The following is a 26,458-nucleotide window of genomic DNA, read 5'->3' on the forward strand; positions in this document are numbered from 1 at the left end:
GGTATCCCTTTTCATCTTGGCTATCATGACGGGGACTAAAACTTTGGTTGGAATAATTGTACAGGGACATGGGTGAAAGAAAGCGTGAAAGCTTAATTTCACCAAATTTATAATTCAGTGTGGAAGATCTTGCAGTATCTTTGATGAATGGGATCCACCACCACAAGCCTAGACACCACTTTCGTGTAAGCTTCAGTGCCTACTTTTTTTACTTTATCAAACGATTAACCACTAAAAAGTATATATTTAAACAGCTTATGAAGGTTGATGTGTGACTTCTTTGGTACAATGACTGACTTTATTTCAGATAACATCTAGGTAAATGTTATGAAAATAATACAAGTGATTCTTCTTCTATTGTTAAGTATACGTGCACTGCTATTTTATATGAAAAAGCAATTAATCTGAAGTAGTCATGTTTGGCACAAAAGTTCAAGATAAGTAAACCAACTCGAGTTCTTATTCGATAGGATCTACGCTAAACACCAAGGGAGACCAAACAGCTATAATTATCGGTAGATCAGATAAAACACTTTCTGGTCTAATAAAAATAAGACAATGAGTCTCTGATCATCATCCACTACATCAACTACTGACTACGTAACAGTGTTCCCCCAAATCTATTTGCCAGATACTACTCATGCATACCATTTCATTTCTCATTCAAATACGAATAATATTAGCTTAGTAGGTCAGGTCACCTCTTTCTTATTCTTTTACTCTTCATTTTCCCCTCCTTCAAAAGTCCAAGTTCGTTAGATTTAGCGAAGGGAAAATTTTTCTTGTTGAAGTGACTGACAGGTACAGCCAAAATCGATTATCATTTTGACCAATGAATGGGTATTGCTTATCACAGCAGTCGCCATCAAGATAAGAAGATGATCGACCATTATTAGTGCAGCAAACAGTAACTATGGATGGGAGATAAAAGGTTCAGAAATCATGGAAAAAACTTTAGAATGGTTTCCATTGTGACTATGGAAAACTACTATGATTCTGGCTGGCACATGAGCACCAGCTGGGCTCAATGCAGTGATCATTCTTCTTCCTTTGCAGTTCCTACACAAATACTTCCTCATGCCACTGACTCTGCCTCTCTTCAATTTGGTGAGTTCCACTCATGGCCACTTCCCATTGAAGGGGCCGAAGAAGAGAGAGCAATGAGTGCTTCCAAGAGCCACAGCCAAGCTGAGAAAAGGCGCAGAGACAGAATCAATGCACAGCTTGCAACTCTCAGAAAACTTATTCCCAAATCCGATAAGGTAAACCAATTTAATGCACAAGTCTCTCTTTTTCAGTTTTCATGAGTGGCATACTTTAGTAGTACTATGAATTACGAACAATAAGAGAATAGCTAAGATTTTGTTCCTGGCATCACACTGGATAATGAATGGATTATGAAATATGTGGCATGGTATGCTTAGCAAAGTTATAAAAGGATTTCAATTCCACTTCCACTTCATCGGGTCAAAAAAAGAATATTGAACAAAGCTTAATTATACAGAGGGAAACATATTTTGCCAAACATGCTAATATTAAGATTTGGGTACTTGCAGATGGACAAGGCAGCTTTACTAGGGAGTGTGATAGACCATGTCAAAGATCTAAAGAGAAAAGCCATGGATGTTAGCAGAGCTTTCACAGTTCCAACTGAAATTGATGAAGTATCAATTGACTGTGACCATGTAGAAGATGAAAGCTGCACTAAAGTGAACAAATTGAAGGAGAATATTGTGATCAAAGCTTCTGTTTGCTGCGATGATCGACCAGAACTGTTCCCTGAACTCATCCAAGTCCTCAAGGGCTTGAGACTGACGGCAGTTAAAGCTGACATAGCCAGTGTAGGTGGCCGGATCAAAAGCATATTGGTGCTTTGTTCTAAGGATAGTGAAGAGGGTGTTTGCCTCACCACTCTCAAACAGTCCCTCAAATCTGCTGTCACCAAAATAGCTTCATCATCCATGACATCTAATTGCCCCACCAGAAGTAAGAGGCAGAGATTCTTCTTGCCTTCTCGTTGCCTACAGTAATTTAATTATATATTGTAAAATCATTTTCATTTGCCCCTAAGGGTCATTTCAGTGGGGCAATTATTTGCTTTATTTTTCAATATTTATATACGGATAAGATATATAGCTTTTCCATTAGGAAGATGAAATCATGAAATATTAGTTCTGTGCCACCGATTAAACTAAAGTTAAAGAGTGAGAAACTAAATCAGAGGGAATAATGTGTAAAAGGTTAAGTGCAGAAATCGGCGTGTGGCCTCCTCCTGCATCAGGAATAGAAAAGATGCAAATTGAATTACCTATCATTCAATTAATAGAATGAGTGGATTAGTAAAAGGGTGAATAACGTAGCAAGAGAAAAAGAAAGTAAGAGAACAGAGGAAAAGCAAGCGATCATTGAGTTGCTCGTTAATTCTTAGCAGACAAATGTTAGTGTTAAATCACTTCATGTTTGACTTCAAGAATTAGATGTGATCAATGCATTCAGAAAATATTGGCACGTCCACTCAAGTAGTTTTCATCTCCTCTATCACAACACCAGATATTTCCTTTTGTTAATTAATGAGGCCCATACTGAAAAACTTTCATGTTGTGTAAAAACAATATGATATTTCTTTAAAATGGTTAATGTGCCTTTTTTCTCATTTATCTCTCTAATTCATAATTTTGTTTTGCATGTTTGAAAAATCTAGTTAACAAGCAAACCGGAAGCTGAAAAGCTATGCTTTTGCCATATTGCATTTTAACTGTATTTCTTATAAGCTGATCTAAGAACATTTGTGTTGCGTACATTGTTGAAATAGTAATTTTCAGATCGTGCCATGATGTAATGTGGATGGTTCATGGTTCATGGAATGTTGTCGACCTGAGTTTGCTTGGTATAGCGAACTACCTTTCTTTTCTAACATAGCAGCCGCTGATCAATAAGTGTTTCTTCCACTATCCTAATATTTATTTTCTCACGTGATTTATTATAGAGTGAAAAGGAATCTTTTCGCACAAATTTTCCTTCTTTTTTGTCGAATGATTTGACATTTTATATGAGAGTAACTTAAGAGTGTAAGAAAAAACCAGATTTGTGGAGCCGTGCTTGGTAAGAAAGCCAATCAGTTGGAAGTAGCAATGATGTTTAATGCAGTAAAAAATGGGAAACTTAACAGTAAATACAGCCCACGTTAAACAGCCGCAAAGTGAGAAAATTTTAAAGACAAACACAACTGAGTGGGAGAAAAAGAGGAAAATGCTTTTACCACCAAATGAGGAATGCACGGATGTTGGACCAATTTATAATGGCATCCACGATGTAACGTAGATATTATTTTACGAGAAATGCAAAAAAAAATAACGTTCTTTGAATATCTGTAAAAAAATATATATCTTGAGATGCATAAAAATGTTTTTTTATTCGTTTTAATGCCTTTTTAGATTATCTTAACTAATAAATATTTTCTTCTTTTCTTCTTAACTCCTTAACTATTGCCCGAATAAAAAAAAAAGGCCTTGTTTTTTTTTCCTCTACTGGGTTCAACTGAGTCAAAAAATTCTTGGGTGTTGCTCTCTCCACCACCTTAAGTGTTTTTGCATCTCTCCACTATTTTCTTTTAGGTTTAATGTCTCCGTAGGTCCCTATTTTGGTCATGAATGTCAAATAGGTCCTCTTTCTTTTCGGCGTTTCAATTAAGTCCTTGTTTTTGTAAAATTGAATCAATTACAGGCCTGCCGTTAAATTGGACAAACGGCCGTTACAGTATTGGTTACGTATCTTCGAAGCTTCAGACCATCTCCTCCTTGTCACTCTCCGCTTAAACTCCATTCCCAAAGCCCTCGATTTTATCAATTACCTCAGAAGCAGAACAGAGCACCACCAAGCCCTCTCTTGTGTGTTCGAAGGCGCTCTTGAACTCGCTACGCAGCACCCTAATTCGCAGAAAGAGCTTCTCATGCTTCATAGTTACCGAAAATCCAATGGTGATAACATTGCTCTCACTTCCAGATCTGCTTTCCTCCTTTTGAAGTGCCTAGGGGAGGCCCAAATGGTGGACGATTCGCTTCTTCTGTTCAAGGAGCTCGACCCCTGTTCCAAAAGTTCCGGAATTTGCAACGAATTGCTTAAGGGGTTGTTTAAATCGGGTTGCATTGATGATGCCCTCCAGGTGATTGACGAAATGCTTGAACGGGATTCTGATTTTCCTCCCGATGATTTCACGGGGGAAGTTGTTTTTGGGGTGTTGGGGAAGCAGGAGCGCCATGGAAGAAGCTTTGCTGATAATGAAATTGTGGGGTTGGTTACCAAGCTGTGTGAGCATGGAGTTTTCCCTGATGCGTTTAAGCTTACCCAAATGATAACGAAGATGTGCCGGCACCGGAAGAATGGTGTGGCGTGGGATCTTTTGCATGTTGTGATGAGATTGGGTGGTGCAGTTGCGGTTAAAGCTGCGTCTTGCAATGCTCTGTTAACTGGGTTGGGAAGGGAGAGGGACATTCAGCAGATGAATAAACTGATGGCAGAAATGGAAGAGATGGGGATAAAGCCCAGTGTTGTGACCTTTGGGATTCTTGTTAATCATTTGTGCAAAGCTAGGAGGATTGATGAGGCACTGGAGGTATTTGATAAGTTGAGCGGCAAAGGAGAAGGTAATGATAGGTTTGATGTTGAGCCTGATGTAACGGCGGTTTGTCCAATTTAACGGCAGACTTGTAATTGATTCAATTTTACAAAAACAAGGACTCAATTGAAACGCCGAAAAGAAAGAGGACCTATTTGACATTCATGACCAAAATAGGGACCTACGGAGACATTAAACCTTTCTTTTATTCCATAAATACTCTATATTTTCCCACTATTTTCTTGGCTTAAATTTAAACTTGTGATATATTACAAATATAAGATTCAGAAAAAACATCAATATTAGTGTTTTTACCACTTCAATTTTATAAACTTAAAAGATGCAAATACAAAATAATAAACATAATAATATTAATAGTAAATAATATATCATTATTATTATATAATAACTTTATAATGACGAAAGAACTAAATTAATTTTAAATCTTTAACAAATAACTTTTCTTTTATATTTTAAGTATTTTATAATATCTTTATATTATTTATCTAATAAATTAAATACTTTATTCAAGTTATTTGAGTCTATCAGTAAGTTAAAACATAATATAATGTTAAAAATTATAGATATTAAATGTAAAAAAAATACACATATAAACATTTTTCTAAAAATTTAGAACAAAATTTTACCATTTATTAAGTAATTTGAAGAAAAAAAATATATTAACAGTGAAAATAAGATTGAATCAAACTTATTTAAAGAAAAGTGTAAATAAAATTTTACAATATAGTTTAAATCTGAGCCATGTAAATGCTCTATTAATGTCGAGAGAGAAAGAAAAAGATTATTAAATATAGTGGAGAGACGTAGAGTATTTTTGGAATAAAAGAAAATAGTGGAGAGATTGTAAAGTATTTTTGGAATAAAAGAAAATAGTGGGGAAATGTAAAAACTCTTGTTTGATGGATCCATTTACTCATTCAAAATCTGATCATATATATATATATATAAAGCTTGCATAACTGAGAGATGGCTTTTATAGCTTATTTGCCATGTTCATTCGGCCTGCGTCAACTAGTTAGCTTGATTCGCACATAAAGATATAACATATATATAAAACAACTGGATACATTTATTTCACCACATACCACACTTAAGTTCGCCTTGCAACATTACACCTTATATTCTAATGGATAAAAACATTCAAATGCGTAATTCAATTTTTTAAGAGAATTAAAATTTCTTCGTTCAAACATGTCTTTCTTGAGGTATTTCGATAACTTAATATACAAAAGTATTTAAGATTTACCTAATGGAAAAGCGCGATCGTCCCTCAATATCACTAAATTTGGCCTCTCACTTTAGTGTCCTTGTTTTTCACTTGGCTTACAACAAACCCTTGCTAAACAGAGAAAAAATAGATTGACGTATTGGTCTTACTGGGGACGAAGAGACACTGTCATCTACTACGTTAGCTAAAACGAGCAGAGTCATTATCGAAACTCGTCAATACGAGAGTCCAGGAATAATGATATGATATAATATTATAAAGTTTTTTAAGATTCAGGTTGTTACTCCAATGTTACGTATTTGCTAACCTGTTCAGGATTTAAGTTGTTGCTCTAAGTTAGTTGACCGAGATCGGATGGTCTATTCTCTCCAGTGCAATATCTCCATAAATTTATCCTAAGTTTGATTTAATTCAAAACACGCAGTTCAACAAGCAACTATCGTCTAAGATGTTAGATCATCGACAGACGAAAGAAATAAAGTTTATCATACAACCAAATCAAATGACAACTTAACACATCACCCTAGTAATAAAATCCGAAAAAATTACATTTCCCATGCTCACATCTAAAAGTAAAAATATACCATGGGCACCTACTGATCAAACAAAGAATAACAGATTCACAGAAACTGACACCAACAAATTAAACAGAGACCCCTTCTCTGAAACTACGACATCACTATAACATATACACGACTGCAAAATCTCCTTCGAATGGAGCACATACATATATCACCTTCCTCCACTATCCGATAAATGCAGTTATACTTTTATTCTCTCTAAATTCATTCTCTTTCACAAATCAAAACAAATTGGACCTCCACATCATGCGCAGTAAGCAAACCAACCAAAATAACGTCAAACGTAATCAATGTATGAAAACTGCGCTGCAGAACTCTACATGATAATTCAAATAACATTTTATATTCTCATCAGACACCCAATGTCGAAGCCCCAATATTAACCTAAACGAGTTAACTCCTTCGAACCGTTCCTATATTTGAAGATACACAACCTTATGACGACACAGTTTATTTTTTCAACTTTAATTCTTACGTACTTAAATAAAAAGGGACCAAGAATTATTAAAAGCATTTAATTCTTCGCAAAAATGACGACGTGTTATAGTGATCGGAACATCCAAAATCCTAAAATGTGAACCAAACAAAGAATAGATATGCAATAGCTTCGAATATTAAAACTGGTTAATTTGCGGGAAGAATATTTTTTAAGCTAAGACAGAAGCGAAAGAAACCAATAAAATGTATCATAACATTAGATTGAGAAAGAAACACATAGCAGAAGTGAAACAAAACTAAGGGCAATAGTTGCTGGGGAAACACGCACACTACTTCGATCTCTGCCTCATCTTTCGGCGCTTCCTCTTCAATCTCCTCATACGCTTCTTCTTCCACTGTACAAATCCACGCGCTTTATCAGCACACAAATCATGCAATGAAAATACAGTGAGAAAATAACAAATCGAACTAAAAAGAAATTACCTTGGCTCTCATGGTGAACAAAAATCGAAAGGAGACTCAGAAGTTAAACCCTGGGAGATAGCACAGAGACCGAGCTGCGTATTATCACCGGGGATTTACGCTTGAGGAATTTATAGCGAAGCAGAAACCCTAGCAAATAACAAGCATTGGGCTTATTCGTGGACCCGTTCATACCTATACTGGATGGCCCAGTTCATTGTGTTTTATTACTGGCCCAACTAAGGTAAATGTTAGTTTTTAATGAATTTTAATTTAGGGGAACGTTATATATTGACAGTTCTAACTACAGTCTAAGTAGTATAGCTAAACACAATTAAGTACAAATTTAACTTAAAGACACAAGGCCTGATTTTGAAACTCAATGTATCGAAAATCTAACAATAGTAAATGTATAAATAATAAACACGGCATTTTTTTCAATTATTAATGTAATTTATTTGTAAAGTGATATAAAAAAGTGTAAAAATAAAAAATTACATGTTAAAAATTCAAATAATTTAAAAAGGGATCAGTATTTTAGGCTCAATTGGTGCAACAATGTTTGGTTCCCTTGTGATTGCGAAGCATGTCTTTCTACCATCCCATTACTCTTGTTCTTTGATGGTGTTAGTAGGTAAGCATGCCCTTCAATCATGTTGAAGCAACACTTTGATGAAATATTTGAACCCTCTATACCAATTCACTATGTTAATTTCGTTATTATTTTAGCTAAAGGTGCTTGATATTGATACCCCCATTCATTAAATAAGAGAGAAATGTTTATACTACTTATAATGGGTTTTTCTTACCATCAACATAATTATAATACAATTCATGCATTGGTTTGTATTAATTTACTTTTAGATTGGAAGTCGCACCAATGGTTAAATTGATTGGTCATCTCATTCCCTAATTAACAAATTCTATAATTTTCATATTTGAAGTAATGATAAAACTCCCAAAACAAAAAATGATTTATATCATTATGTCGATCAACATAATGGATAGATATTTGATGGCTCGGGATATTTTACAATTTTTACATATCAGATGACCAATTTGTAGTATACATTGGTCCCCAAACCCAAACATTATAAAAAACTAGGTGTGAATAAGGATTTGCATTATCATGTATTCCTCGGAAGACATTTGAAAAGTGACCACGGGTTCAACCCGCATGAGCCGAGTTTACATGAGCCGGATTGAAATCTGACTCGCATAAAAGAAATACAATTTTTTCAAACTCAACCCAGCTCAAACCCGTGGTGGGTCGGGTTGGTCCACGGATTACGTTCCATTTTGACAACTCTACGTTCATCAACTCATATCTCTCGTATTAGGAGAGATTTGAAGGAAAGTGTTGTACTTTAATTATATTACCCCTATGGTTTTATAATAATAATATTAATAATAATAAATAATAATAATATTTTTTTTTTGCATGTTAAAAATTAATTTTTATTTTTCTCTCTCCTCATAATAATTTTTATAATTATATATAATATTAACAATTACAATTTTATATTATTTTTACTATTAAGGGCATTTTGATAATCTTCAATTTTTATCAATTAAACAATTTCTTTTATTTGTCATATCGGTTAAATTTTACATTAATTTTCACAAACTTTACTTTCAAATTCATTCTCACTCACCTTCAAATCTCTTCAAACGAACAACAATCAATTCATTCTCAAATTCATCTCTTACTCTCATCGAGTTTCAATCATAGTGCATCTTAACATTTAAATTTTTGAGATTAAATCTAATCAAAATCATGTTTAATCTACACAATTTCTCTTCTTACACCAGTCTACACCACAACTTCACTTCAAACAATTTGAAATTGCATCATATAAGCAAGATTTATTCATATGCTTATAAAATTTGGAACTTAGTCTATTTTGGTAAGTTAATGCTAAAATTACACCATAATAATATAAATTTGACCAATCCTAACATATAAAACATGGACTGAATTGTCGGTAGAATACTCTTGAAATAAAACACACACGCACACAAATATATATATATATATATGCACAAGGGATGTTGCAGTTTCTTTTTAATATTGTTACAAATATTATCGATATGAGCGCTGCAAATTTAATTTTGTCCAGTTTACTAACTGCATTGAACCCACGTGACATGTCTTGTACTTTAGGTTATCTTTTATGAGATAAAGCCGAGGTCCATGCCGGATTTTTACTGTTTCATGTTATATTTAAAACCCAATCACATTGAATAATTTTATCACGTCTCAAATGTCTATTTATTATTTTCTTTCTAAAACTTTTAAAGTGAATAACAAGAGACGTGGAAGGTACATACATGCATATGAAAATATATTTCATAAAACAACTCAGTTTAACCAGGATATGCAAATTGTAAAGTCTGCTTACACAAGTCACGTGAAAAAAAGTGATACTGAATTAAAAGTTTCTCGATATTAAAAAATCATCACAAAGAGGGAGAAATAATTGTGCAAATCCTTTGTCCTCCTCCAAAACAAGATACATAATTGCAAATCGACTCTGATAAAAACAAAATCGTTTTTCGGGTTTCTAGCTAATGGAATCCGAATACTTACTGCATATCACTCTTAGCAGCTCAATATCCCTATCTAAATAAGAAAGAAAGTCTGGTTGAAGAAGTTTATATTCAAACTAAAAATTAAAAATATATTTAACAATTTTAATGTAAATTTCAATGTGATCTTGAATTCACTAAAATAGTACGTACTTCTTAGAAATAAGAGGATTTAATAATTCTCGTGGAAGCGTTGTTATCTTAAAAAGAAAAGAAAACTTTTTTGAAGAAAATTAAAGCTGTTGCCTTTTTTCCAGATTCAATTGGATAATGCCTTACTTTCGGTTTACAGTCGATGTACACATTACTCCAAAGTACAGAGGCACAAGTCAAATATAGCTTTTCATTTTTCTGATGCCATTCTTTTGAAAACAGTACGCCAAGTGGATCAGGTGAAAAATCTAGTTAGTAGTTGCTTCACGGAACTATCACAAGATGCACCACCACCCCATAACAGTCATGTCACTAATCAATCATTCACTTCACATGTGCCGTTTCAGTTTTCTAATTTAACTATGATATGATATGATAAAAATGTTTGTATACAATCACTGCTTTATAAAAAGATGAAAGTTAAATGCACCAATTGCACTCTTCATCTCTGATATCAGGCAAGTTTCCGCAATGAATGCTGCTGGTTTATCTAAGAACATCACGCAAGTTGGGAGATTAATTTTCTTGCACAACATTATTGTCCCTATGCCATGTTCGATTGCTTTCAAACAGAAATAGGTGCGCGAAACCATTGGATAAGGAGGGACAAGGAGACGAGTTATCCTCCAACTTAACTAGTTACTCGACGCAGCATGGTTCAACTACTTCAAAAATTCATGCACGGCATTTCTTAATAAAAAAAATTGCACACTTTAATCGTAACATGGAACTCCACATTCTTACTTTACACCAAAATATAGAAAAAGAAAAGATTAAAGAAGTTGATTGGCTTGTACTTAGATGCGGAGCAATAAGTTCCTTAGATTAAGAGAAGAGCACCCATCGTGGATGACCTTTTTGGGGTCCCAATACCAAGTAAAAAAAATCTTGCCATATCCAATTATCGAAACTTATAAGCAGGACCACATAGATGACTCAGAAGAGCAACGTCTCTGAGGACTTTTGTCAAACAAGTGGCGCTGGGGAGAATTATATGACCTTTCCGAACCCCAGTCGCCTATCATCCAACGTGGGAACATACCATAATTTAACAATATCACAGACAACCCTCACATTCTCCCCCTCTACGCCATGTGCAAATGTCTTACAATATTCTCCTAAATAACTCAAGCAGTACGAAATTGTTCCAAGAAAATTCAAAATCGTATATATCCACATATAATTAGCAGACATCTGGCACGACTTCTTTTTACAACGATTTACAAGACGCAAAACAAACAACAAACTGATTCTTCTTCCAGGTTGGAAAACAAGATTAAGCAAAGAAAACAAATACTGTTTTAACTTAATCATGATCTCAATTTTGAGCTCTGATTATTTAAATACAAGATTTATTTTTCAAGAATAACAATCTTACCCGATTGATTCTATGAAAGAAAGCTAGAACTGAAAATCAATTCTGAGAGGTGGTTCCTGAATCAAAATCTTTGGGAAAGAAGATTCAACCTTGAGAGAAGCTCTGCAGAGAGGGCAACTTGAGTGGTGAGTGAGCCACCTATCAACACATTCACAATGGAAATAATGGTCGCACGCCGGCAAAACCTTCACTTTCTCGCCGTCTCTGAACTCGCCGAGGCAGATGCAACACTCCGTTTCGTCCCACGAACTTTCGTCGCGATCCGAGGGCGCGTGGTGAAGGATTATGGGCAGTTTCTTGAGGGTTGCGGGGTCCAGTCCCTGAGACTGCGGGAGTGACGGCGCGTGGGTAGCGGCGGAAAACGCTGTGGTGGGAAGGAGCCCCTGGTAGCGACAAACCCAGCGCGTGTATATGAAGAGAACCGTGACGAGAAGGATAATGGAGAAGAGTACGATGACGAAGAACAAAGTCCTTCCTCGGATCTCTAGGTCTCTGTCATCGATTTCTGTGTAGTGCCAAGTGAATGGTCGGGTATCTGGGCTGGCCATCGCGATCTGATTCCACAGTGTAGGAATTGTAGTGAGTAAACGAGGCGGGTAGCGGAGGAGGGCTGCGACGGTGGGGCATCAGAACTAACAGTATCATGTGACACTGTTCGCAGCTGTAGTAGTTAGTATCACTGACGATTACGAAGTGAGAGCTGACACGAGTGGCCAAGGGTATATATAGGGTTAAGTTAGGTGATAAGTGTACTCCCAAAGTCGGCGCGTGGATGAAAGTGTTAGTTTGCTTTATAATTAAGATTCGTTCTGAATTTAATTTTATATAAAAAAGAAAAAGGGAAGCTAATAGAAGGAAAAGAAGAAGAAGAAGAAGAAAGGTAAAGTTATGGATTACGGTTAGTAAACATCAAGGTTATGATATTATTAGATGATTATGCAGCAGGGTGGTAGGGAGTTCGCCGACACGTCCTTTTTCCTCGGAGACACCGTGGTCACACTGGATACGATAGTGTCTCCTTTGTATACTGCCTTCTTTCTTCCACGGAATTTCTTTCAAGACAAATCAAAGGTTTCTGTGTTTGATTTCAATAAAATCAACAAAAATTAAAAATTTAAAGTCTAAACTCACATTTTAAAAATAATACTGTTGTTTCTTATAAAAATAATATTGTTAAAGAATAACTTTATGTATTTGATAGTCTATATTGATGCATACTGGACTTGTTGTTATTGACTGTAAAAGATAAATTTAGATATTTCATATTCGTAAGAGGTACACTACAAAAAATAATATTTTTTATCGGCGATTCTTTTAGCGGATATAATACAACGCCAGAAATAATTACGTTTATGATAACTTTTTTTTTTAATTGCCACAAATTTTATTATTATTTTTATTTTAAACTTAGTTATATTTTAAATTAATTGTATTTAGATTAGCTTTATCTTTAAATAAAACAGTATAATGTATCTTTTTCAATACTGCTTCTTTCAGAACACTGCCATTACCACCTATTTCAGAACTTCTTTAAGAGCACTGCTATTAGCGCTTCTTCATGAACAGTCACTGGCATTATTGCTTCCAGGTCAAAGCTGGCATTACAACATCTAAAGAATATTGGTGGTATTCCGGTATTTATATTTAATCGTTTTTAAAAAATTAGAAACGATCTCATTTTACCCTTAGTTTCTTCAAAAGATTATGTTCACACAAATTTTCCAAAAATTATTTTCGCGTTCGCTCAACTTTCGTTCTCTAAAATCATTTTCTATTTTCGACTTAATATAGTTAGGATTTTTTTATCACCATCAATTGATTTCATTCACATAATAAATTTTCGTGTATAATCCTATTTTAGGAATATAAAATTAATAAAATAAAACATTCATTAGTAAAATTTGAAAAAAAAAACAGTATAAAAAATTGTTATGACATTTATTTCAAAGATATAATCATAGTTTTTCTTAAGAAGTTAAGGAAGGAAAGAAAAACCAAAAAAGGACAATAATACATATCTTTTCTAAGATATATCAATTCCTATTTCCTCATTTGCTTACATTAGTAAAAATAATTATTGTAAAAGAAAAACAAACAACACAAATAAAATAACACATAAGAAAAGGTAAGTTAATGTACAACAAAGTTTTTATAAAAAATATAGAAGTAATCATCATACATCACTTATTCATTAAACAATCCTCACATATAATGACACATTTTAGACTCAAATATTCAGATAAAGCATTGATGTGAAATCTCGAGAGATGGTACACCTGTGATGGTCTCTACTGCTCTTCATAATCATTGCTATAATGTGTTTCACTCTACCACACATAAGCTTAGTCCATTAATATCTAGACCAAGGTAAAACCTATAGACTAGACATCATGCACTTCTCACTACATACCTCATTATATTATACATGAGCTTGAATGATTATTAGAGCGACAAAATAACCTTTATCGTTTGTACTCCCACATCAATGCATACACTAATGACACACCACCATAGAATTTCCCTAAGAAATTCATGAAATTACGCCAAACACATATACCATGATCATAAACAATAACAAACTCATCATCATCACAATAACATATATGAATACCCACCATAAACTCATAGACATGCATATAATGCATTGCAAATTATATACAAACAACTATGGAATAAGAAATTTCAAACATGTATATTGACGTTCAAAAGTGATGCCCAGCGACAGTCTTGACGCTCAACGCCAAACCTTTTGTAAAAGGTGACACTCAATGACACTTATTACAAAAAGTCACGCTTAGCAACACACTCGTGTCGTTCAACTTCTTGGAACAAAAATGCTCAAGATTTGCAATGAAACATGGGGCTCAAGATGCCTTGTTATCGCTCAGAGTCAAAGCATTCACATTTATAAGTGTTTAGCAGTACAAGATTTTCGCTTAACGGCTTAAAGCTAAAATGCTCTTAGATCTGAATAAAGAACCGGTTCTTGACGCCAATTTGCCATCGTTAAGCGTTGTATCAAATATTAGCACATTTAAAAATATGGTTTGGGGAAAAGGGAGCTTGTTCAAATGGTCAAATTGTTATTCGCTACTTTATACTTTGGTCAAAACAACTTTTAGTTCAGGGCACATACCAACTTTCTTATTTGATCAGATCCTAAGTTCCTCAATTCAACACTAATTCAATCAATGTAAACAACATACAAACATCCACTGTAAATTTCAGCACATCAAACACCATTATATCACCCAATCATGGAAAATATAATTTTCATGACATCTACAGCTTAAAAATAAAACAATTAGTTTTCCTTCCTTGAAAAAGATACAAATTTGCTCAAAAGAAACTCAAAACCCTTTCAAGCTCATTGGATGTGCTATCTACAAAAAAAAAAACACAAACACGATCAAGACATACAATTAAAACCATTAATCAACAAAGACTCATATAGATTACTAAAAAGACGCATACAGATGAAAGAAAACTCACACATAATAGATAACAGAAAAAAGAAACAAGAAAATAGTTGAAACTCAATTTACACGAACAAAGAAACTAATTTGTCCAAATTGAAGAGCTCGCCCCAATGATCAATCCACGGTCTTGGTTGTTCGATCAGATAAGTAGAGGGGGAAAACTTTTAGAGATAAGTCAAAAAACTCTAGAAAAGTGATTTCTAGTGATATAATGTATTTGAAAATAATGAAACTCATTAATAACAAAAATATTTGTACTAAAGTATTTCAATATTAAAACAGTTGAGTCTCACTATTTTTAAAACACCGTCACTTTTTTCATTTTCTAAGTCTTTACACCAATGCTACCTAATTTTCACATTTTTCGATTTGATTATTTATATAATACTTTGTAATTACTTTTTTTTTCCAGCTTATTCTCTTAGCTCGGGAAAAATAATTGTTGCTTTGGAGGTTTAGTAGTTTGTTGGTCTAATGATCTTTTATCAACAATAAACTATTATACATACCTTGTGAAATCATAGAAATACTGATAAATAAAGAGTAGAGATGTGACAAAAGAAAAGGAGTGAAGAAGGACTATTATATCTCTTTTCTTCCACACTTATGGTTTTTGGTTAGTGTGGTGAAGTTCATAATCTTATTTTGGTCGCTTATTGATATTTGTGATGTTTTTGGTTTTGGTGTCTCTTTGAGAATAAAATTTCAACAATAGCTAATTGATGTGAAGGTTAGGGATCAATAAGTTCACACTAATTCCATATCAAGTTGTCGACTAATAATAAGGTCAATTTAAAATATACAAGTAGTTACAAATATTATTTTACAAACCGATTTTATAAAATTGAGTTAAATTTAAAATTCAATTCTTAACATGATATCATAATCAGAGTCTAAATGTCGCATGTAAAGATGATATATTAAAAAATAAGACTAGTTTAAAATATATAAATAAATATAAATTTTATATCTTTTACATTCTCAATCAATTTTTTCTTTTTCAAAATATAGAAGATACCATAATACAGAAATAAAGGTTTATAACTAGGTCCAAAACTTGATGAGGAGACCTGAATAATTATCACTGCTATTTTATTAAGCCTTTCATATAGGAAAGAAAGAAATAGATGCAGGAGCTTCACAAGGACATGTTAATTTATTGTCTTGTATTTCTGTCTTGTAATATAAATCAGAATCACTTTCTAAGTGTTAATGCGTTGATGGAAACACATGAAACAAATATCAAAGGTGATGTTTGGTCGCACGAAGCTTCCCGCGAATGAGTGTGACGACGAGGACAAGCCAGGTGTTATTATTTTTTCCTTTGTTTTCGTTTTGGTCAGCAAAGACTCTTTTTTTGGGTAGTTTTTAAGAGAATGTCAAGGTTGGGTATGACTGAGCAAAACTTTCCAACACAGAAAAGGGCCCATTTGAAGCCCAAATTCAACGAAATTTAGGCCAACTTAGCTATCCCAAAAAAATTGATAAGGACACGGAAAATAAAAAAAAGCAGGTTTGCAACGGATGTGGGAGAGACATGGCATTGGTGGCACATTTGGCAATGACTCGAAAAACAACTAAACCGACCAACACAACGACCCAAAACAAAAATTGTGGTAAGCCCCACAATATCCAGTGTCGGTTTCTTCACGGTTCTTTCTCTCATTCCTGACTCACAATATCACTTCTCAACCTTTTCCTTTTCTTTAGAGAGTGATCTAACGAACATCACCAATTAGGTTTAGCCTCTTCTCACCATCTCAAATTCCTCTACTTATTTATGCCTCACATTTCTTTTAACCTCTTTCTTCTAACTCTCATTGCTATTTATTAAAAGATTAAGAAAATTAATGCGTTATTGTTTTACCATGAAAATGACGTTTAAAACTACATTTTCCTCTTACCATTCTCTTTATTTCTAGCACATTTAGATATGTATCAAAACATTTTTTACAACAATAACTTAGCATGTACACGTAAGGACTAAAATATAAAGGTGTTTGATTTTCGCTATACACTTTGATTATATCATATTCAATAATTTAACGAGAATTGTGTGACGTTCTTCTATAATAATTTTTAAAAAAATGGAAAATATATTTCTACCTTTCTTTAAGAATAATTACGTGAAAAATATAGTTATAGTTATGTTTAAATAATACTGTTTCTAGATAATTTTATTTACTGCAAAAATAAGCCAAACACATTCAAATTAAGATCCTAAAAAGAATCCATTTTTCATCATAAGAACAAACACCGTTATTGAATTTTACAGATAATAGGCAAACACAAAAATGGGGAATATAATATATTAAATTCTTGATGTTTATTTTCCTTTGATACAGAAGAAAATAAAGAGACACCTCTTTGATTACTATACTATTTAGAATAAGTCATAATACAATTTTCTATTTAAACACCTCTGTAAAAAAACTGTATATTTTTATGTACTTTGAAAATGTGTAGCGAGTGTTGTGACAATATGTTCGTTTCCAACTTACATTTAGCTTTATAATCCAAGGATTAAAGTTAGGGAATTGTTTTTTTTTTATTATTATTTGTATTCAATCAAATTAGAGATGAGATGTTTTCGATATGAATATTAGATTTATACAGTCCTTTAAAAAGTGAGTTCGCATAATTATGCTGATTTAATGAACAAATCATTCATTAACAATTAAGATGATATATAAATTTAATGTGTGATGGAGACTTCATCTAATATGAATTTAGAGGATAAGAAACGGAGATCTTAAACTAATCACTATATTAGAAAAGGATTGAGTAGTCAACGTATAAATAAGGACGATAACGCTTAAATTAAGAAAGATAAACAAACTTAAGGTTTTAACCTATTATCTCTATACTTTCTTATCTCTCTGCATCTGCAATTCTTTTTGGGTATCTATTACTCTTTCCCTTGAATTTGGATCTTGCTCTTGGGAGAGAATAGAATTTCATGAATGTTGATTTGAGAGTGTAGAACAATTTGTGAGGGTGAGTGAATGGGAGAACACACATGCAGCTGCAGTGTCCAGTGAAGAAGATGAGGATAAAATAATTAAGTTTAGATTGAAATCCATTAGGTTACTTGTGATATTTTACCTATTTGATTGGTGCAAGTTGAAATTTGAGGAGGTGCATCAAGCAAATTTTAAATGACTTCACCTTAAGAAAATGTGTGTTGAAACGTTAGCCCGTTTCAGCCTGGATGATACATTCGGGCTTTATTCTCGAACATTCATGAAGATGAGAAGTCATTGGAGTGTACTTGTCACCCTTTATTCTTATATTTAATTTCTCTACATGTCTGAGTTTTCGCAACTACTCAGTTGATTTCAGTGAAACTCGTCTTGCTATTTGGTTGCAGTGCGTGTTTCATTTTTTTAAACAAGCACAAAAAAACAACTTACGGTAAAAACAACTTATTCCAGAGTGTTTTTGAGCAAAAAAAACGATTTTTTATTATTGTGTTTGATTGGATAAGAAAAAAATAAGAAAAGTTACCAATTTAAATTGAAGTGAAAGAAAAATTGGGGGTTTTGTTTTTGGAAGTTTTTTTTTCATTTTTCTAGTTCATTAATTATTTAGAAGTTTTATTGAGTTTTTAAAACCACCCTAAAGCATATATCTTTATTTTGGCAAGATGGAAATCTCCATCATATTGGATATGGGATCGAAGGCAACGATCCTCGTGGTGTTATGTCGTTTGAAGTCTAAAGATTGTCAATAAATCCAAATGTTTGTATCGAATCATTTGTCTGAATGGTTTGAAGATACTTTCAAAAGATATTGTGTTGTCGAAGTTGGTTATACTTTTGATCATGAATTTTTAATGTAGTAGTAAATGAATATGACCTGTCTCTTTACCTCAAATTATTATTTATAGATTTTTGAATGATTTTTTTATTAACATCAATTTAATTACAATCAAATTGTGTGTAATTATAATTTACTCTTAAATTGATGAACATAAAAAATAATGCACTTGATTTGATATATATCGATTAGTTTGCTTGGTAGCCATCGAATTCAATGATAACTCGTTAAATAAATTAAATTATGACAAACTGATTGATTTATAACTATATTTTATCTGAAATTTACCAAAGATTATAGATACAATATATATTCGTACATTTTTTTAGCAAAAGATTTAGATAGTAAATATTGGTATGTCATTATGGTTTGTTTGGTGTGGGATCACCAAGTACATTTTTATTTTATCGATAGAAGTTATCATTTGGAAAAGTCTAAACGAAAACCACGGACAATTAATGTAACATATCATTTTGAGGGATGTAAGAGAATACGGATCTTTGCAATATCAGAATAGATATATGTAGGATCCACTTCACTTCTAGATGTGCTACTGGGAATAATAGATATAAACTGTAATGCAAAGTCTAGTCTTTGAGTGAAATTGATATTTAATGTTATGATAAGGATATTTTTGCAGCACAATACAAGGAGAAGGGTTATATTGTTTTTTTATTCTATATTACTTTGTTACTGGCGGAAAAAAAATGGATAACCCTACCGGTTAATTAATTAATTAATTAATTAATTATTATTTTCTTTCATCCATTGCAAAGGAGCTATTAGCAGATTCGATTGAGCTAATTTTTGCTAGGTTTATAAGTTGGTTTTTGCAAAATCAGCATTTGTTTGTAAAAACAACGAATTTCAACCGATATAATCCAAACATGGTCCTGTTTTTTATGTGCATTTAAGTATGCGGTGGCAATGTGGAAATGTGATGGTGGTGACCTTTGGAATGGCACTGTATGTTGACACAACATTGTATTTACTGTGCAATGTCTTGTCAGCACTATTTTTTACTACAGGCCCATGTACAATATAACGGCGCAGTACATTGGAAGTGTTTTTGCTGAGCAAGCCAGTATATAATGGTGCTATCCATGATATCAGGGTTCTGCATGATCTTCTGCCTTTATTTTTTTTCTTTTTGGGATTTGGTCTGCTTCGTTTCAAGGAAAAATCACTGTTTCCGACTTTTCTTCCTTTTCATTATTCAACTCCCTTTTATCAATTTTTTTACTGTGTTTCTCACTTTTGATTCCATTTCAAATTATATCTTTCACCTTTATTTTAACACTATCTTTATTTGTCTTTAATTTTTTTTCCTAAATATATAAAATTTACTTTTTTTTATAACAATTTTACCTTTATAATATATATTAAATGAATGTAAATATATATATCTTACCGTCAGATCAGACTTCAACCTAATCATTCATCAGAATTGCATTCACTCGTGTACCCTGTCCTTCAGCATTTATAATAATGTACGAACAAACTGTTATATGGCAAGCTTTTAGTTCAACCACGAGTTTATAATTATATATATATATATATATAGAGAGAGAGAGAGAGAGAGAGAGAGAGAGAGAGATGTGTGTTGAATTGCTGTAGATCATGATTAAAATCTAAAATTAATTCACTTTTCAATTTCTTTCTCATAGATTTGTGCTTTGCTTTTGTTGAAATAGGGTAAAAGGCATAATCTGAGAGCTGATGGGTGAACTACTGTAGCAGTGACAGGATGACGATGTGGTTTGAGGCATGTTTAATCTGTGTGAAGGCCATACTCGGATCCCACGCTGAAATGAATTTCCTCCCGGACAGATTGATCATTGATAGATTTGTTTGAAATTCGTAGATTTTGAAACCGTTGTGGGTGTACAATATATCCATATTTATATTTTTGTACCATTAACACATTTGATCATTGGGTGAATTTAATTTCATGTGATGTGAGAGTGAGACCCACTGGATAGAGCTTTAAACCAACTAGATTCACATCATGAAACAAGTTTTTGAGAATTCACATGAAAAGCAACAAGGGCACATGTTACGGTCTTTGTAAGTCACAAGAGCTGAGATTAGCAGAGCATGATACGTGTTGGTGTGTTCGAGAATGATCGTATATTTATTCCGAAATTGTTAACCAAACATGAGATGTGATATGAATTAATGAGGGCAGTAGAAAGTTGCTTTGCGGTGCGTTTGGAAGTATGTGGCGCAAGTGATTGGGTGTAATGTAATAGATAATTGATGTAGTTTGAATGGTAGGCATTTTCTTGAGGCATATCCTGTTACTATCAGAAATGTACATCCCTCAAAGAAACTAAAACTTTCGGTCTTGGAGTTACTCTTTGGATTCCCATTATGATAAACTGGAGGGCCACTTGTGGGGTTTGTGACCTTGGGGAAAATCATAATGGGAGCTCCATGCTGCATTCAAACAGTACAGTTGGACCCACTGTATTGGCCACCAAGTGTTCGAAGATAAGCAAGAATCAATTGGTAGTGTTGCTTTCCTTGTGCTCAATTCTGTGTCTCGTTACTGTAGGTAATGCCAATCAATGCTCTGGCTGCTCTGGTCTCTATCACCGTTTCATCCAGACTAGAAGGTGGTGATCTGAGTTCACACTTGCAAGAGACTTTCTTTTTTTTTTTCTAATTTATTTTATTTGTATGCCTCTCAACTCAAAGCCTGGAAAATCGTGTCTTACTATTACCAACCAAACAAAAGTTGTCTGAAATAATCGGAATTGGTAGAAAATAGATTGATGAGAACAGGAGTTTTTGAGGTAAAATTTATGGTCACTTTGAAAAGTTGGAAAGCAGGAACAACGAAAATCCTATTACTGATATGCTGTTACAAAAGTGAACCTAAAAAGGCCAAGATACCCATCATTTTCCAGCAGTTGCTAGCTGCCATAGCAGCGTAGAAACCGTGAAATTTAGCAAATCAACAACACAAAGCAATAATACATTTTGGTTGAGAGTTTTCAATTCAGCCCTATTCATTCTCCTGGAGTTCTTATTCATTAGCACATACATCAGACCGTAGCTGCTCATGATTGATTAGAAAGACTGATAACAACAATTACATGGAAAAGGGGACCATAACATGCATACATAAGATTAAAATATATATGGGATTTGGTTGAAATCATCGACCGTTTCGTGGCGGCTGAATAATTGAGATGACGAACTGTGGCAGAAGATATCATTGAAATCATTGGAGGAAGTGCAAAAGTCAGGGAATGGAGGGAGGCTAACATGGGCATGCAAGATATCAGGAGAAGGGAGAACAGTAGCAGCAGCGTGACATCGTGCAAGACGGTCCTTAGCAATGGCGAGATCATGTTGAAGCTCGACCATCTTCCTCTGCAACAGAGCTATGGCACCAATGCATCCATAAACGGGGTCTCTGAGCCTTGCCTCGGCCTCATACGCGAGAGAATTGACGGTGTCCTCTCTCTGCTCTTCCGACACTTCGATCAAGATCTTGCTGACATTGCTGGCTCCAAAAACCTTGTGCACCTTGGCAAACTTCTTGCACTCATCAGACCTAAAGTAAGGTGCAAAAATACAATTGGGTACGCATCTTCTCTTCAATAACTTGCAAGCTGCACATGAAGAGCTTGAACGGGGCTCATAACCCTTCATGCCTCTCACTTTCTTCCTGTGTTACTCTAAACTCTATACTCTATCCTCTATCCTTTGCGCTCATAAATATGTGGTCCTTTGTGTGCCTATTTCTATTTCCTCTCTTGGAATTTTAATATTTTAAATTAACATAATCATAATTCTATTTAGAAAAAAAAAAGCGATATTTTGTTTAAAAATTTGTATATATACAGCATTAATATCTCTTTCCCAATGGTCTATTTTGTGAGCAATTACGTGTCATCGCCTATTAGCTCGGCTGGATTGATCACCGTGCCAGTAACAAGAAGGTAGTAGTAGCAGGTTTGGGACCTGCATGGGCCATTGCTGTCTTCTCATTTCATTTTCCATTTGCTTTTTTACAAAAGAAAATTCATTTGCCATTTTGGTTTTTCTAGGCAGTATTCATATTCAATTTCTCATTTATACCATTCATTCAAACTGGGAGTGCAAAAGTAGGTCCAAATAATTGATTCATTCAGACAATGGGTGCGATGTGTTGGTAGTTTTCAAGTCAGACATGATAGTTCATGAATAAAGATGGAATATTTTGATTGATTGAAGGAAGGAAATAATCCATTCCATAAATTTTTTAAATCATGCTTTTGCAGACAGAGAGAGAGAGAGAGAGAGAGAGAGGTAAACCAAAGAGGTATGGTCGCAAGAAGCAAATTGATGGGATCAAAATGAGTACTTTGAAATGAACTGGTTTGGCTGTATAGCATGAGTGCAGCCAAAAACCATTAAATCAACTTGTTTTCTGTATTGTTTTGTGCCCTCTATCATAACATGTTTAGTTTTTTCAGTTGTGATTTCTTTTCCATTTCCTAGTTCAATTCCAACACACCAACTCCAAATTTAAGGTGAAACACATGGAAACAAAATCACTGCCTGCCAAATTTAACCACATGAAAATCATCTACGAGCCAGGTAAACCACCTAAGATCACTCACCCTTTTTCGTTTATGGTCTCGCCGTTATATATCTGTTCCTTGATGTTGATTATTTTTGTTTCCTTAACTCTGTTGAACTTCTTTTTCTTTTTTAAGTGTCAATTCATTCATTACCAGGGAGTACTTTGGTTTGTTAACCTTTTTTTTTTCCTGTTCAAGATAAACGTTTCAAATCACCCGTTATAATCCATTTTCTGTACTCCATCTTACGTGTTCCCTCAAAAATGAAAAAGTAGTTTAGGTTGTCTTATTCAATATAATATAATAATAATGAATTATTCATGCTATAAAAGGTACTTGCATAAACTTTTCAAGCATACCAAAACCAAGTGGGATAACCTTATCCCCCTCCAGAAAAAATAAAGTGGTGAGAATTTAGTTTACATGAATGTGAGTAGAAAGTGATGTTACCATTATTATTAAATATCGATAAACTTGGATCACGAACATTAAATATAGAAAGATTCATCTTTAAAACTTTCCATACATCTATCATTGTAGGCTTTGGAACGACTATGTTTAGCATGATTGATAAGTGCAGACAGTTTCCATTTTCTGCAAAACAGACTTTAGAACAAGATTAAATGGTTATAGGTTTATGCTGAAAAGTGAAAATTAAAAAATTCTTTTAACATGGAAAACAATGATGATGCACCAAAAATTGACATTTTATCTTTTGTCGGTAACCTTTCACCAAAATATTTGCTTGAAATGTAAAGAATGGGAAGATTCATCAGTAAAGTATCGAGCACTAGGTGAAGAGGACCTGATGCTTTTTTAAGAATAACAAACATAAAATGACCCTCTATCTTTAGCATAATGCAAACCACCGTTGGTTGGAAATGTCGAAACTTGTGATTGAAGAATTATATGAATAATATGCAAAATTGACAGTACAACATTTTCAAATTTAGAATGAATTATAGCTATTTTTTACTCATGTTCTGGGTTGAAACTGGAAGGGTAAATAAAATTTTGTAATTGATTTTAGCATTTGATCTGTAATTAAAGAGAAATACATGAATTTATGTGTTTTTTTGTTTCTGGGAGCTTGTGAGAAAAGAAGAGAATGAGAATAGTGATTATAAAAGGGGGAACAAATGAGTGATTGTCACTTCAAATAGATGGAAGATTGAAAAGGGTGTGGAAGAAGATAATTCAGCATCCAACTCCACAGTGAAAATAGACCCATTTCTTTAATTCTTTCAATTCTTTTCTTTTCTTTAATTATTTTATTTTTCCCACTCTTGGGGAAATGCCGAAAGCTAGGGAGGGAATAGTCATCACCACACCCAAGCCTTCTGCTTTATTCGGTTCACACAATCAGAGAAAAAAAAAGTTTAGATATTAATTTAGTTTTTATTTTCGATTTTTCAATTTAAGCTTAATATTTTTTAAAAAATTTAATTGATGTTAGTTCTCATTTCTAAAATTTTTATTTTAATTTTAACTTTCTAAATTATAAATATTTAATAAAAATGTAAAAAATATTTGTCATCAAGACGTCAAAAAAGTCTATTCTTTTGTTTTAATTTGGACCTACTGAAAGCAGTAAATTTTATTGGTGAATATTCTGTGACGTAATCAAAATCTATGTGATGTAGTTTTCGAAAATAGAAATAAAACATCTATATTTAATTGGAAAATTCGTATATTAAGCGCATAGTCAATTGTAATTAATTAATTAATGATTTTTTATTTTAATGTTAATCATAAAATTTTACTATTTAGACATTTAGGCGTGAGTTTAACATTTATGTTTAACAAACTAAAAAAAATTAGCTCTTGACAACAACCGCCTTTTAAAAAAAACATAAAAAAAAACATATTAAAAAAATGTTAATATTTTGACTCGAAAGTAATATCAATTATATTGAATTCATCTCATTTACAACGTGTCTTAGTAAACCTCCTCCTAAGACCCATAAATAATATCTAAAAGTTTCTTTTTCTAAAAAGGATCGAAACAACTTATGTAAAACACGATATTGAACGAATTATTTGTTTCTGATTTTTTTTATCTATACTATTATATAAGAGCTCTTCTTTTAGTATATATTTTTTCCAATTTTTATTCTTTAAATATATTTTTAAATCAAAATATTTAATTTATTAATTTTATCTTTTAAATGATATTTTTTAAATTTAATAGTGTTTTTAAATTTAACTGTTTTTTAAAACTAAAATAACTATTTATAATTAAAAAAATTATCTAGAAAAACCTACAATTTACTTATCACAAAATTGTAAAACATATTTAAAATTAATTTTATAATAATAATAATAATAATGTTATTAATTTTTGTTATCATAAAGAAATTAAACACAGCTCAGTTTTCACAGGTTTTAATAAATAACATAGAATAAAACTTGCGATCTGTATAGAAAGCTTGAAATTTTGGGACTGGGAAAGACGAGAATACGAAGATGAAAAAAATGCGGAGTGTTTCATCCTACACCTCTAACGTCTCATCCTGCACCTCTAAAAATTTCATTTTTAACCTTCTGACATATGTACCTCCAACTTTTCAAAAATTTTATTTTTTAATAAATATATTTTTATTTTCTTCTCTCTCTTATTAAAGACACTTTAATAAATACATTTTTATTTTTTTCTCTTTCTTATTAAAGTTTCTCTGCACCATTTTAATAATAATCTAATTTAATTTAAAATTTAAATATTATTTAATATAATTTTATATTTTAATAATTATTAAAATATGATTTATATCATAATAATAGTTATATTAAATATATAAAAATCAAATAACTAAAATAAAAGTAATAATGATAAAAATAAAAAATAAAATAATAATAACAATAATATAAAATTTGCTTTAATATATTTAAATATATTAAATTATATTAAAATATTACAATAAATTAAACAGTTATTAAATTTTGAATAAAAACAAAAATTTTCAAAAACTTATTTATTGGATACCGTAAAATATGTTAATAGTTTTTTTTTAAATTTACTAAATATTTAATTTAATTAAAAATAATAATATTATTTATTATATTTTTCTAATTTAATATTATTAAAATATTATTTATATTTTATAATAATTTTATTAAA

At 32.5% G+C, this 26,458-nt stretch overlaps 3 protein-coding genes, 1 long non-coding RNA gene and 1 pseudogene across 4 annotated transcripts; 2 read left to right on the plus strand and 3 right to left on the minus strand.

Annotated features, from left to right (window-relative positions):
- Positions 1 to 579: 579 nt before the first annotated feature.
- On the plus strand, positions 580 to 2,182 carry LOC124823360 (transcription factor bHLH51-like). Its single transcript, XM_047295550.2, has 2 exons — positions 580 to 1,262; positions 1,557 to 2,182. Exons 1-2 carry the CDS (start codon positions 918 to 920, stop codon positions 2,028 to 2,030), a joined length of 819 nt encoding a protein of 272 aa, XP_047151506.1. The 5' UTR covers positions 580 to 917; the 3' UTR covers positions 2,031 to 2,182.
- Positions 2,183 to 3,153: 971 nt separating this feature from the next.
- Positions 3,154 to 4,696, plus strand: LOC124823377 (pentatricopeptide repeat-containing protein At3g61520, mitochondrial-like). Its single transcript, XM_047295569.2, has 2 exons — positions 3,154 to 3,312; positions 3,758 to 4,696. The coding sequence occupies exons 1-2, from the start codon at positions 3,154 to 3,156 to the stop codon at positions 4,694 to 4,696; spliced, it is 1,098 nt and encodes a 365-aa protein (XP_047151525.2).
- A 2,324-nt stretch (positions 4,697 to 7,020) lies between these two features.
- On the minus strand, positions 7,021 to 7,510 carry LOC124823359 (uncharacterized). Its single transcript, XR_007027642.2, has 2 exons — positions 7,367 to 7,510; positions 7,021 to 7,278 (listed from the first exon to the last, which is right to left on the minus strand). It is a non-coding gene; the product is annotated as an uncharacterized LOC124823359 (long non-coding RNA).
- A 3,454-nt stretch (positions 7,511 to 10,964) lies between these two features.
- LOC124823354 (RING-H2 finger protein ATL66-like) lies at positions 10,965 to 12,436 on the minus strand. Its single transcript, XM_047295547.2, has one exon. It carries the CDS (start codon positions 12,011 to 12,013, stop codon positions 11,489 to 11,491), a length of 525 nt encoding a protein of 174 aa, XP_047151503.1. The 5' UTR covers positions 12,014 to 12,436; the 3' UTR covers positions 10,965 to 11,488.
- A 9,156-nt stretch (positions 12,437 to 21,592) lies between these two features.
- On the minus strand, positions 21,593 to 22,503 carry LOC124823353 (LOB domain-containing protein 21 pseudogene; annotated as a pseudogene).
- Between the last annotated feature and the right edge of the window lie 3,955 nt (positions 22,504 to 26,458).

Source organism: Vigna umbellata, chromosome 5 (genome assembly GCF_029865625.1).
Source record: "Vigna umbellata cultivar VRB3 chromosome 5, Vumbellata_1.0, whole genome shotgun sequence".
Lineage (NCBI taxonomy): Eukaryota > Viridiplantae > Streptophyta > Magnoliopsida > Fabales > Fabaceae > Vigna > Vigna umbellata.

What these genes read in the sequence shown, in the direction of transcription:
- LOC124823354 (XM_047295547.2), bottom strand. Translation starts at nt 12,013, where the DNA reads ATGGCCAGCCCAGATACCCGACCATTCACTTGGCACTACACAGAAATC.
- LOC124823360 (XM_047295550.2), top strand. Translation starts at nt 918, where the DNA reads ATGGGAGATAAAAGGTTCAGAAATCATGGAAAAAACTTTAGAATGGTT. An exon ending in TTATTCCCAAATCCGATAAG is followed by an intron (nt 1,263 to 1,556) that starts GTAAACCAATTT and finishes GGGTACTTGCAG; the next exon opens with ATGGACAAGGCAGCTTTACT.
- LOC124823377 (XM_047295569.2), top strand. Translation starts at nt 3,154, where the DNA reads ATGGGAAACTTAACAGTAAATACAGCCCACGTTAAACAGCCGCAAAGT. An exon ending in TTTATAATGGCATCCACGAT is followed by an intron (nt 3,313 to 3,757) that starts GTAACGTAGATA and finishes CGGCCGTTACAG; the next exon opens with TATTGGTTACGTATCTTCGA.